The following is a 13,133-nucleotide window of genomic DNA, read 5'->3' as shown; positions in this document are numbered from 1 at the left end:
GCCGCCGCCGCACTGCGGCCGGTCTGTCTGGGCGCGCGGTCCGTGCGCGCTTGCGAAGCGTCCTGCCCGGCGCTGAGGAAACAGCCTGGGTGTCACCTGGATGCCGGGGCCTGTGGGGCTGCTGAGCGCGGCCCGTCCCCACCGGTTCGCGCCCGCTGGCTCTGTCCGGGCCGATGGGCGCTGAGGGGGCGGCTGCCGCGACTTCGGGGGGACGCCAGGAAGCCAGGTTTCCACGCGCGGCCCCCCCCTCAGGACGGCCAGTAAGTGCCTCGAGCCCGGACCCCGCCAGTCCCCTCGCACGGACGCCGCCCGGCGGGGGTGGGGAGCCCGGCGCGTGGCGGCGTGGAGCCTCACTCACCTCTGAAGTCAAACTGGTAGATGTTCTTCAAGGACTCGTGAAGGAAGTAGAAGCTCCCCAGCGCCTGCCGAGAGAAGGAGAGCGCGTGAGACGCGGCGGGGTCCGGGGAAGCGGGGCGCGCGTCAGCGGGGCGACGGCCGAGCCGCGGGAACCGAAGCCATCGCCAGGAGCCGAGCCGTGGCCACGGCAAGCTCCAGCCCCCGACTCGGGGGCTCGAGCCCAGGAGCCCACGCCCAGCGGAGCTCCGACGGGCACAGGCATCCCTGGTCCCGCTGGAGGCCCGCGAGGCCCAGAGGGCCGGGTGTGGCCGCGTGAGACGTCGCGAGGGCCGCACACTGCCGACCCCTGCGAGGCTCTCGCGGGCCCCCCACACTGGCTCTCCTCTGCCTGGCCCTCCCCGCCCTCTTCGCCTCTTCGTCCTCGGGACGGAATGGCACCGCCACCACCCAGGCCAGCAGCCTGCCCACCACGGACTAACCGAGCAGCAGCCGGGAGGCCGCCAGGGGCGAGGCCTGCTGCCCCCACTCAGCGGGGCACACGCAGGGGCAGGGCGGGGGGCGCGGCCGGGGACACGCGGTGCCAGCGGTCACCTGTCAATCTGAAATTCACACCTGGAGATATTTTCACGTGTGTGTGTTTGCACGTGTGGTGAGTATACAACAGTATGCATGCACACATGCATGCACGTGTGTGCACGTGTGTCTGAGAGTGTGTATGTGTGCATGTGTGCGCGCATGTCCATATAAGTCAATGTACATGCATGCACTCGAGTATGTGCATGTGTCTACATGCACATGCGTGTATATGCACACGCGCACATACATGCGCCTGTGTGTATATGCATGTGTGCACATGTATATGTGTGCGCATCTGCATATGTGGGTGTGTGCATAGATGTGTATGCATGTGTGTACCTATGCGATGTGCATGCGTGGGTGTCTGTACAGATGTGCGGGTATGTGTATATGTGTGTGTAACCATGTGCATACAGAGTCGTACACATGTGCATACGTGAGTGCACTGCCCCTGGACACGGGGGTCCCGCCGGGGCTTGACCTCCGCTCTCCTGTCCACATTGGAGGGGCACAGCGGGGCGGAAGCCGCCTTCCATCGCCAACCGGGCCCCACACACTCTGTACCTGTGAACACATTTCTGAGTGCTGATAAAGCCACAGGCCACCTTGCCGGGCCTCCCCGCCCTGTCTCCTGACCACCACCCAAACGCAAGCCGCTCAGGCCGGCTGACACGAGATGGCGCCTTCTGGGGGGACAGAAGGAGCCTCCTGAGAGATGCAAGGGGGCCTGCTGGTGAGCGTGGCTTCCACGGGACAGAGTGCCTCTGCCTCTCGCAGGCAGGCCCAGGCCACAGCGACAGGGCCTGCCCTCAGGGCACGTCTGCACCTGACCCCAAGCCCAGGCTCCGCCCACTCAGCCCTCCGCCAAGCCTGGAACTCCTTCGGGTCTAGTTTCCGCAGAATGGAAATATCGCTACAGGATTTCTTTTTCCCCAGCATCACTGACACCCAGCTGACATATCGCGCTGTACACACTCGAGGTACACGAAGCAGTAATTCGGTATTTGCGCGTACTGTGAAGCGGGCACCACACTCAGAGTGGTTAGCACCCGTCACCCTCACAGCCCCCACTCTGCTTCTCGTGACGAGAACGCCGAAGACCTACGAGCAGCTGGCGACGCCCAGCGCGGTGCCGTGAGCGGCAGGCGGCGCATCGCCTCCCGGGCGCACGGCGTGACACCCTCGGGGCCCCGGGGCCACGTGACAGGCGGAGCCGGAAGCCCGGCGTAGGCGGCGGCTCCCGCTCGCGTGGCCGGCAGCGTGGCCGCGGCTGGTGCGCAGCGCCCCGTCGCCGTCGGGCAGCCAAGGCCGGCCGAGGCCCGGGCCGCACGCGGCAGGCCCGGCGGCCCTTCCAGAGCCCGCCCTGGGAACACTGCTGCTCAGTAAACAGCTGCCAACGTTTAAACCAGTGCCGCACCGGACGCGACACAGCCGACTCGGTATCATGACGTCCACGACAAATAAATGGGAAACGAATGGCCGGCGCAGGCACGGAAACCGTGCCTCCCGGTGCCAAAACATCCACAATCAGCTCCAGAGAACGCTGAACGGCAAAGCCCGGCTAACTTGCGCAATGTTTAACCTACTGTGTCAACACAGCTCGGCCCCCATTTGTCACGGGGCGCGACGGAGTCTGAAAGACAACACCGGCCTTCTGACCGCGGCTGTCAGCAGAGCGCTTGACGCGCCTGAGAACACGGACTCCTTGCCTGTCTTGCTAGGAACGATTACAGCAGTCCTTACGTATTTGTTCGCCCGAGGGCGCTGGGCGCTGGGAGCCTCCGCTGAGGGCCGTGTGCCGGCCGGAAGCTCAGCCGTGGGGCAGGCGCTCGCCCCGACCCGCGGTGGGACGGCCGTGCGGCGTGGCGGCCCCGGAAGCCCCAGCGCTCACTCACAGGGCCGGGCCGCTCGGCAGCTCACGCTCCGTGGGGAGGCAGAACGTGGCAGGGGGCGGTCTGGGGCAGGCGGTGGCATTGCAGGAATCGGTGCCTATGTGGCCGAGCCAGGGGCCTGGTGGGAACCGGGTGTCACAGCCGCTCGAGCCAGGCCTGGGCCTTGCCGCAGCCTGCTCAGCTCACAGGGGCTGCGTCTGGTTTCGGCTGCGATCGCAGCCAGCCTGCCCCGCGAGCACAGCCGAGCAGAGACGGCCACAGGGGCCGAGAGTGGCTGTGTGGGTGCGTGGGGACGAGCCCCTGCCTGACGGTGGCCCCAGGGATGGCCAGGCAGGGCTGTGGGGAGGAACCCCATCAGGAACACCTCCGCCACATCCATCTGCAAACACACCACACGCCCGGTGACTCACCGTCTCCCCGCCGGGCCGCCGGCCAAAGCACACACCGTGCCCCGCCCCATCCGGCCGCGCCTCCGCAGGCCTCGGCCCTCGGCCCTGGGGCGGGAACGCCCCCGCCAGGTCCAGCGACAGGGAAAGCACCCCGTGCCGCTCCACCACCCTCGTTCCCTTCCTGCCGCCCGCTGCTTCCCCGGGGGTGGGGGGCGCGAGGGCCTGGACGGCCTGGGCACCCGAGCCCCCGGCACAGCACTTGGGCAGTTTAACGAGCGCTGGTTCACGGAGAGGCAGGCGAGGCAGCGGCCACAGAGCGACTCGCTGAGCGCCCGGGCTGCCCCTCGCGAGGAGCTGCGAAACTCGGCTGTGAAAAGCAACACACTTTTTAACAATGGGGGGACAACCACGTCACGAGAGTGAGCCCCGGGTTTGACGCAGTCCACCAGACTGAGTGGTAGATCTAAGCTTCGTCAGGTTATAAAGAGCAACGACTGAAACGAAGCTTCTGTTTAAACCGGTGTCGCCGTCACGAGCTCTCCCTGTGATAAACGCACGGGAGGCCGGTCCTGCGGGGCGCGGCGCCGTCGCCAAGGGCGGCGTGTGGGCGAGGCTGCCCCTCGCACGCCGCAGCCACGAAGGCCGCCCCTCTCTCCACGCAGCGGAGTCACCGTCTAAAACGAGAGCCGACCCCTTTACCAAGTCCTGGCTCCCAGCGTCAGCTCCCGGGCTGGACGGCAGCGCCCGTCTGCCGCACGGCCAGGCCCCGCTCCGCGGCCCGCCTGCTCGCGACGCGTGTGTAATTCCATTTTGCCCCCCGCCCACAGCCGACATGGAAAGTTAATTAAATTGGCCGTCCCCGGTCTTCCTCTGCTCACCAGCTAATGCTGTTCTGCTCCTGGGCCGAAGAGCACTTTATAAAGCGCGCGCCGTGGCGGCCGGCGGGCCGCCCGCGGGGTGCCGCACCTGTCACGGCCCCGGATGTAGTGTCCCCAATTAGAAAGCCAGCACAAGGCCGGCCAGAGCACAAGTCATCGTGACAGGAAGGGAAAACACTCCAGGCAACAGCCACTTAACGTCCCGTGGGGCTACAATAAATCCCGTAGATTAATGCGCCTGCAAACGCCTCGCGGCACCGGCCGGAGCCGCCGCGACGCGGAGACGTGGCCTCGCGGTCGGCAGGCCTGGGAAGGGCCTGCACCGTGAGGGCCGACGGCAAAGTGGGCTGCGGGGGGCCTCGCTCTGTCCCCGGCCCGGGGCGGGGGGGTCCGGGACCGGCTCCGAGCCGCGCTGCGGGGTGTCCCGAGGGCTCGCCGAGGACGCGGCCCGAGAGCGAGGCGGCCAGGAGCATCGGACGTCGGCGGACCTCGCACACAGGGCCAGCTTCTGCCCGTGGGCTGTGTCCATGGGACGCGGCGGCTGACAGCTGTGAGCAGGGACACACCCCGGACGAGGCCACAGTGTGTGCCAGGCCCGCCGGCCGGGGCCGGGGGCCGTGCACCGGGGGCTCCCAGCGGGGCAAGCTGAGGCCGAGACGGCCGTGAGCCACCGCGGGGGGACACCGGAAGGTGGCGGGACGTGCGGGTCTGCAGCCCGGGCGCAGATGGAACAGGGCGAGTCTGCATGGGGCGGCCTCTGATTCCCGCGACGCAGGGCTCACCCGCTGAGCCAGAGGAAGCGCAGGGCCGAGGACACAGGGCGGTGTGGTCGTGCAATGGTCAATGGACGCGGATGATCGGCGGGGACGCGGGGCGGGCGGCGGGGACGCGGAGGGTCGGGGGGGACGCGGGGCGGGCGGCGGGGACGCGGGGCGGGCGGCGGGGACGCGGAGGGTCGCGGGACCGGGGCGGCCCGGCGGGACGTCGGGTGTCCGGGCGCGGGGACGCGCGGGCGGGCGGCGGGGACTGCGGGGCGGTCGGCGGGTGAACGCGGAGGGTCGGCGGGGGCGGGCGGCGGGGGCGTCGGGGCGGGCGGCGGGTGACGCGGGGCGGGCGGCGGGGACCGCGGCGGGCGGCGGGACGCGTAGGGTCGGCGGGGCGGGCGGCGGGGTAACCGCGGGGCGGGCCTGCGGGGACGCGGGTCGGCGGCGGGACGCCGGGCGGTCCTGGCGGGGTGTACGCGGAGGTCGAGCGGGGCGGTGCGGCGCGGACGCGGGCGCGGTGCGGCGGGGACGCGGGGCGGGCGGCGGGTGACGCGTTGCGGGCGGCGGGGACGCTGGCTTCGGCGGGGACGCGGGAGGTCTGCGGGACGCGGGGCGGGCGGCGGGGACGCGGGGCGGGCGGCGGGGACGCGGGGCGGGCGGCGGGGACGCGGGGCGGGCGGCGGGGGCGCGGGGCGGGCGGCGGGGACGCGGAGGGTCGGCGGGGACGCGGGGCGGGCGGCGGGGACGCGGGGCGGGCGGCGGGGACGCGGGGCGGTCGGCGGGGACGCGGGGCGGCCGGCGGGGACCCAAGAGGCCAGAAGCAGGGGCGGGGAGCGCCTCAGGCGTCTTAGCGGCGGGCTGGAGGAGGGAGGGGCAGAGGGCCTGTTTGGCTGTCATGCCGAGTGCGTGGGGCCTGAGCCTGGGCCGCACGAGCCGGAGGCTGGCGGTGCCGGGCGGCGTGGGGCAGCCACACCCTAACGGTCGACCCAGGAGACTGGCGAGCCAGAAGCCGCGCTCTCCGCGCCGGCCGTCGGGATGGGGCGGCGGCTCCGGCTAAAGCTGGGGGAAGCGTGCAGGGGCCGGGAGGGGCTGGCGGCCGCGGCGCAGGACACACGCCCACGGCACCTGCCGCCTTTCCCCTGGGGGCCCGGGCTCAGCCGCCCACCCGCACGGCCGCGTGGCGGGTCCGCGGCTCTCTCGGGCCTCCCGTCTCGGGAGGGCGCCCTACTGGCCTTCGCCTGACGGAACGCACTTCGGAGCCAACGCCGGACGCCGTGGGGGGAGGACGGCAGCGGCCCCGGCCTGCTTCGCACGGGGCGGGGGCGGCAGGGCTGCGCAGCCCACGCCGCGGAGCTCGCGCCGGGCGCCGCCACCCACTGCGGCAGCAGGAGGAAACATGCAGACCCGGAGGTCCCGCGCGAGGGCCCCAAGCCATTCCCGTCGGTGTCACCCAGGGGTCTTCTTCTCAGAGTGCGATTCCTTGGCAGCGTGGCTGCTCTTTTGGACAAATACACACTTTGCAAACTGAAAGTTTCAATAATGAACAAAGAAAAATACCAATCTTAAAATAAGAACTAGTTTGAATTATGAAGTTAAGTCATATTTTCCATATCTAAACGATTACAAAAGTAAATCAATAAACTTTTATGCCAATTAAATTACGCGAAGAGTTTGCATCATAATTAAAACAGCTCTGACTTTCATCTTTTGTCTCCAAAAATCATTAGCTTTTCAATTACCATTTCATTTCTACAAACGTCCTGGAGAAGCGGGTTGCGTGCATTACGGGCAGAGGATGATCACAGGAAAATGCACTTTGTGCGATGGCAATGCTGAGCAGAAGCCGTTTACAAAGCAGCTCGGCCGACAGGAAGGCGGGGGGCCCGGAAAACGTACCGGAAGGTTTAATTGATTTTAAATTTCAATCATATTGGGCAGCTGCCATCCACTCTGTCTGAAATGAGTGCGCTGTCCTTTACCCAGAAAGGTGGCCCAGCAGCACCCCCACACACACCCCCAGCCCACGCGCGTCCCTGCTCGACGCGGCGAAGCCCTGGACACCGAGCCCACTGGCCCCGGCCGCCCGAACGCGGTTGGCCAGGCGAGTGTCATTCTGTCATTCTAAACCCCAGATCTGCGACTCTCCCTCTGGACCGGGACGCACCCCGTCTGCCCGCACCCACACCTCACGGCGCCGCCTCCCTGCAGCCCCTGACTCCCCGCCGGGCCCTGCTCTGTCCGCGGGAACACCGCCAGTGCACGCCGCCTGGCGTGGGTCTGCAGGAGACGGCTTCTCCTTGGTTCCATTGGAATGGAAATGTCTGTTTCACCTGCCTTCTTGAAGGGGACTTTGCAGGACACAGAGCCATCCGGGGGCGGCTTCCTTTTGGGACTCGGAGGGCCCTGTGCCCTCTGGCAGTCACTGCTTCTGCCGGGCAGGGAGCTGTCATGCCGGCGTGAGCGCTGCCCGCCCAAGGGGCTCTTCCTCTCCCCACGGCAGCAGTCGGTGTCCTCCCGTCTCTGGCCTTGCTCCCTTTCGCCGTGACCCCTCCGGGGTGGGCCTTCCTCGTGCCGGGGGGGCTCGCTGGCATCTCTGAGCTGGTGTGCCGAGGTCTCCCGCACGCTGGAAAACTGTCATTCGCCATCTCTTCGAACACGACTTCCAGCCCTGCCCCCCGCCCTGCCCGTTGGCCTCTCCACGGGGCAGCCATAATTCCGCCATCGGCTCTGCAGCTTCTAGCTACAGGATCTGAGCAAATACCTCAGGAAAAACAGTCCCCATTTGTAAAAGGGGCTCATGTCATCCAAGGCTTCCTGCGAGAAGGCCTGCCAGACACCACGAGGGCAGAGTCTGCCGAAGAAGCCACTGAGGTGGGGCGCTACTAAACCCCAGCCTCCAGCCGGCGGCCCCATGGCCTCAGAACCCTGCACCTCCTCGATCGGCCTTTGAAGCAACACGCTGGACCCCGTCCGTCACCCGCTGTGTCCCTGCTGGGCCCCGCCTCCCCCGAGAGGGCGCCCTGAGCAGCGGCTCGGACGCCCAGCTCCAGGCTGCGCCTGCCTCTTCCCAGTGGGAGACCCCGGGGAAGCTCCTGAGCCCCTCTGCCTCAGTTTCCCCGCCGGTGACAGCAGGAGGTGATCAAGGTACCTGTTCCCCAGGCCACTCTGCTCCCTCCTGCGCCAACGAGCAGCAACCAGGTGATGCCATTTGTGGGGACGCCAACGGAGGACAGCTTCGCAGGTGTCCCTGGCTGGCACTAGAGTGACAAGGGAGCGGCCAGAGGCCACTGGCCAAGAAGGCTTCCCACTCCCAACGCAGAGGGAGGGCCTCGGGGTCCAGCGCCTGTGTCGCCTCCCCAGGGAGGGGCCTGCCCGACCACAAGCACCGCCCCCCACGGCCCCAGCCCGAGAGAGGCAGGTGCAGGAAGGGCCACACGGGGAAAGGCCACACCACACCACCGTCCACCGTCCCGAGGGCGGGACTGGCCGTCCTTGCCTGTCTAATGAGGCCGAGTCCCTAACAGCCCTGCTGGGAACGGCCACTCCCTGCCAGGGGCCTGGACACAGGCCAGGCGCCATGGAGCGCGCAGAGCAAGGCCCCCCCCCAGCCCCCCGCAAGTCCGCCCTGTCCCTCAGGAAGTGGGAAGCGAGGTCTGCGTCCACAGCACCAGGAGCTGGGCGGGCCCGGGGGCGAGAGGCAGCTCCACCGGCGGGGGACGCTGCCGCATGCGTTTGCTGGTGGGGACACCAGCCCAGGAAACGCCCGTGTCGGGGTGTGCGCGCGTGACGGGACCTCCACGGAGGCCAGCAGGGACGGAGGCCAGCAGGGACGCCAAGTCGCGAAGCCCAGGGGCACAGGCTCGAGCTCGCTGCGGGGCGGGGCGGATGCACGGCAGCACCCGTGACTCTGCCCCCCGACTCCGCCCCTCAGCCCCGGGGCCCAGCGGGTGGGGGGCTGGAGAACAGGCAGGGTCGCGTGCAGAGCCCAGAGGGCTGGGGAGGGCATGTGCGCCGGGGGCCGTGAGGGCGGGGAGGGTGGCGGCTGTGACTGCCACGGGCCTCGGCGCGGACGCCGAGGCGGGACGGCGCAGGGGACAGGGCTGGTCCTCGTGAAGCAGGGGCCGCTGCGTGCAAAGCGTGTGTCACGAGGGCGGGGCAGATCGGGGACAGGTCGAGGCGCGGGTCGAGGTCAGAGCCCCCCGTGCCACCGGCCCCAGGGTGCCGGCGCAGGCGGCAGCCGTCCGGACGCGGACCCAGCCGCCGGGCCCAGAGCGTGCCAGGCTCCTCCTCCCTGTCACGTTGGTGACATGGCATGCTGCCTTCAAGGAAGAGGCTCGGGCGGACCGCGGCCGGCTGCCCCTGGGGTGTCCCTCGGGGTTGTGGCTTTGGTGTACACAGGGGCTCCCAGAGGCCCAGCCCCTGCGCCCTCATGAAGATGGGGCGGCGAGCCTGAGGGAGCCCGGGAACGGGGGGCAGGCGGCCGAGGCTGCGTGCTGGGGGCCCCCGCGGCGCGGCCTTGATGTCTCTGCTTCCCCGCGGTCAGCGCTCCAGGACGATCCTGGCAAACGGGAGGCGCCCGAGGAGAGCGGTCGCGGTGGCGAGGTGCAGACACACACAGCACGGTGTCACTGCAGGAGCCGCGGAAAGCAGCCCGACCGCAGGGCGGCCCCGCAGACCCCGGCCCGCCGGGGAGCACCGCGTTCTCCCCCGATCCTGCATTAAGCCACTCTCTGGCCGCCCTTCACAGCAAGGCCGCTGTGCACGGCAATGGAGAATTTCATTGTTCCTGCTGGGCCGTGAAATCAATCACGCCAGTCGTTACCACGTAACCTCTGAGGGCTGAGCCGGCCTGCAGTGGACAGAGCCACTCGCTGTCCTTCCCGCGCCCAGCAGTGCCCACGGCCACGGTGCAGGGCCCTGCACGACGGCCCCGAAAACAGAAAGCCGAGCGGAAAAGGCCGGCCACGGGCCGTTATTTCCCGGGAAAAACGTGAGTCTCTCAGGTCGTTTTCTTGAAAACTGGGGCCAGTGACACTTAAACCTGGGATCTGCCTTTGGAAGCTTTCAAAGGGTAAGTGTGAGCTGTGGCCGCCCGAGCTGGGCCAGCAGGGGCTGGCGGGGACCCCCCCGGCGACCCCCCGATCCTCCCAGCAAGCAGACAGCCGCCAGGGCCTGCAGACGCGGCCACACAGGCAGGGCCAACTAATTCTGCCTGACACGAGAAATGAAAAATAAATAACAAATACTTATAAAAGTTACACCTGAAAAATCTCCACGCAAACGAGCGTTCGATGTACTCAGCGAAAGGTCGAGGCTCGGAATTTGCTGGATAAATAAACGCTGGCGTGGTGGCGAGCCGCGGGAGGCTCGGCGCATGGCAGCGAATGAGCCGCCCGCAGATGCTCCCCGACCCCCACCGGCGCCCCCCTCGCAGGAGCCCGGGGCGCATGTCCCCGCATGCCGCCAGTCCATTAGCGGGCGGCCTCGTCCCCCTCCCGGCCGCCCGCGGCCCCCGGAGGAGCCTCGATGTTTAATGCCCCGTCATCCGCTCCGCTGAGCAGCTTAATCTCTGCTTGTGTGATCAATACGATATCAGTGTAAATTAAAATGACAATTTTAAAGTAATTAAGCCTGTTAATGCTCGATTCAAATGTCATTATTTGCACAAGGGATTGAGGAGAAATTACGTGGCGTCCGGGTGACGGGGGGGACGCTTGTGCCCTCGGCCCTGCTGGCAGCGCCACCGGAGGCTCAGCAAAGCGGATTACCTTCTGCTCCCCGCCGGGTCCCTATCCAATTTCTAAAGAGGATAACGCAATTTGATAAATTTAATTCCAGCTTCAAACTCAATTATTGTGATAATAGATGAAAACTGGGAGGGGACCCTAAACAGGACCCGCATTTCTAAAAACACACTTAGCTCCAGAACGAGACACGACGGTCACGGCTTGATTCGATTTGTTCTCTCCCTTTTGAAAACCCTTTAAAGAATTACGATGGTTGGAAGAACAGGCAACATTTACTAAATAGCTAAGCTCTGACCCAGAAGGGGCTGCGCTGAGCCGGTTCGGGTCACGGCGACGTCTCCCGTCCCGAGCTTGCACGGCCGCGTGTCGGACAAGCAGTGACAGCATCGCATCACTGGGCCTCGTAAACGGACGTGTAAAACCCAGGCGGCCTCGGCCGGAACCACGGCCTCACCCAGGGCAGCGGCTCCGGGCTGCGCGGGAGACCTGCACCCAGCCTTCGCACCCCCACCCCCGTGGTGGGGGGTTCATCAGAGGCGGGGCGCGCCGTGCATGCCGGGCTGGCAGACGGCTCCTCCGGGCAGAGCTTCTGCACCCGAATTGCTCACGCAGGTAGGGGTAGGGTGCAGGGGGTCCAAGGGGACAGCGCCATCGCCGGGCCTCATCCATCAGGGCAGCAATGACGATGGACAGACCAAGTTAACTTCAAGTCGAAGAGCAAAGTGTAACAGTTTCCATGTGAAAGACGTTTCAGGGTTTTCTCCGACAACCATGGACCCCGTCGCAGATGGTGGCCAGAGGAACGGGGAGCCGCCGCGGAGGGCCAGGGCCTCCGTCAGCCGCCTGTACCAGGGTGTTTCGGGGGACCTGACGGGTTTGGCACGCCGTAGCTGCCTAAACCTCGAGGTTCCTCAGGCGGAGGGGGCCTGAGGTGGGCACTCCGCGCCACGTGGCCGGCTCGCCGGGGGGGGGGCCATGTCTGCCGCCCGCCCATCGGGCACTCCGCACCACGTGGCCGGCTCGCCGGGGGGGCTGCGTCTGCCGCCCGCCCATCGGGCACTCCGCGCCACGTGGCCGGCTCGCCGGGGGGGGGGGGGCCGCGTCTGCCGCCCGCCCATCGCCTGTGGCCCAGCGTGTCCACGGGGCTGCCCTCCCACGTGCCAGTCACAGACGCCCGAGTCTACGTCATTTCCCATGCCCACAGGTGAGGAGCTGGGCGGGAAGGAGACTGTACCGGCACGGTGAAGACCAGTCACAACGCGGACGGCAGTGCGCAAACACCAGGCACGTGGCCCTGACCTACAGGCACCCGGGGCTGCCGCCTCCCCCTGCACCGCGGCCACCGGCCACCCGTGCGGGGAGCCCCACGCCTCGGCGCTGCGCCCTCTGCGAGGCGATGTCAGGTTTGCACCCAGAAGGCAAGAGGCAGCGGGGTGGCTGCGGGAGGAGCGTCGCATCTCAGGCTGGGTCGTCCCAGCGTGAAGAGGTGGCGGACGTGGTCCAGGCGAGGATGAGCCTGGTCTGCGTCGTCAGCTTTCCTGAAAGCACTGGCCGCAGGTGAGGCCGTGGCAGAAACGGCTCCGTCTGGGCCCCGGCCCTGAGGCCGCCCCCTCGGCAGCTCCCGGCACGCAAGGACGGGCGGCGACCACTCAGCACATGGGCTGCAAATGTGCACGGCCCCCAGTGACAAGCCTCCTGCTGACGGGGGGCCCCCACCAGCACCAGCCGGAGAGCGAGGCCCTGGCCATCAGGGGCCATGGCCGTGGCCGGCTTCCTGTAGCCCGACTGCAGGAATTGGGACTTGCGACGGAAACCGGTACCAGGCCAGGCGCCCCCTGCGGGAACCTGTGCCCCCTCCGCCAGGCCAGCACCCCCTCCACCGCAGGAACCCGCGCTCCTTCCACCAGGAACCAGCGCCCCCTCCGCCGGGCCGGCACCCCCTCCGTCACGCAGCACAGCTGCTCCGCGTGGCGTGCAGCAAACACGCCCTGAAAAGGACGCTGCCCAAACAAAGCGTGCTGGCCACACCCGTGCTGAGCTGGGCCACAGCCACTGAGGGGCCGGCGGGGGCAGAACCTCTGAGTGTCCGCAAGCATGTCTGCTCACACACATGGATGCAGAGATTAACCAACAAGACAACGCGTGACTGGCCAGCTGCCTGTGGCCACTCGAGGGTCCCAGGGCCCAGCACTTGGGCGGCGGGGTGCCGTTCTGTGGCGCGGAGTGCAGTTCTGTGCTGGTACCTGGGCACAGGCTGAGCAGGTGGGCCCTCCTGGGAAAACGCATTCTGCTCTTCTCACATGGGGCGGCAGGTGGGTGGTCTAGGAGAAGCCCAGCCACCACCCTGACCGTCACAGAAAACACAGGGGTCATCCTTGTGCAAGGCTTGTGAGGACAGCTGTCTGCCCGAGAATAAATAATAAACGACATCATCCCCTGGGGTTAGACGCAGGGCAGCACACAGTCCTCGGCGGCGGTCACTAAAGGCCCCGTCCTCACTGGGCCCTGGAAGTGCCCTGACCACACTCCC

General features: G+C 67.6%; 1 protein-coding gene across 2 annotated transcripts in view; it reads right to left on the bottom strand.

The window, feature by feature from the left end:
• INPP5A (inositol polyphosphate-5-phosphatase A) overlaps positions 1-13,133 on the bottom strand; it is a 100,203-nt gene that overhangs the window by 40,991 nt on the left and 46,079 nt on the right. For both annotated transcript variants that reach the window (XM_036222838.1, XM_016157550.2), the window contains exon 5: positions 359-422. In XM_036222838.1, the coding sequence (XP_036078731.1) occupies positions 359-422 (64 nt within the window). The remainder of the gene's footprint in view (positions 1-358; positions 423-13,133) is intronic.

This window comes from Rousettus aegyptiacus, unplaced genomic scaffold, assembly GCF_014176215.1.
Source record: "Rousettus aegyptiacus isolate mRouAeg1 unplaced genomic scaffold, mRouAeg1.p scaffold_m13_p_6, whole genome shotgun sequence".
Classification (NCBI taxonomy): domain Eukaryota; kingdom Metazoa; phylum Chordata; class Mammalia; order Chiroptera; family Pteropodidae; genus Rousettus; species Rousettus aegyptiacus.
Note: the sequence above shows the minus strand (reverse complement) of the source record. Positions and strands in the feature narration are given on the sequence as shown.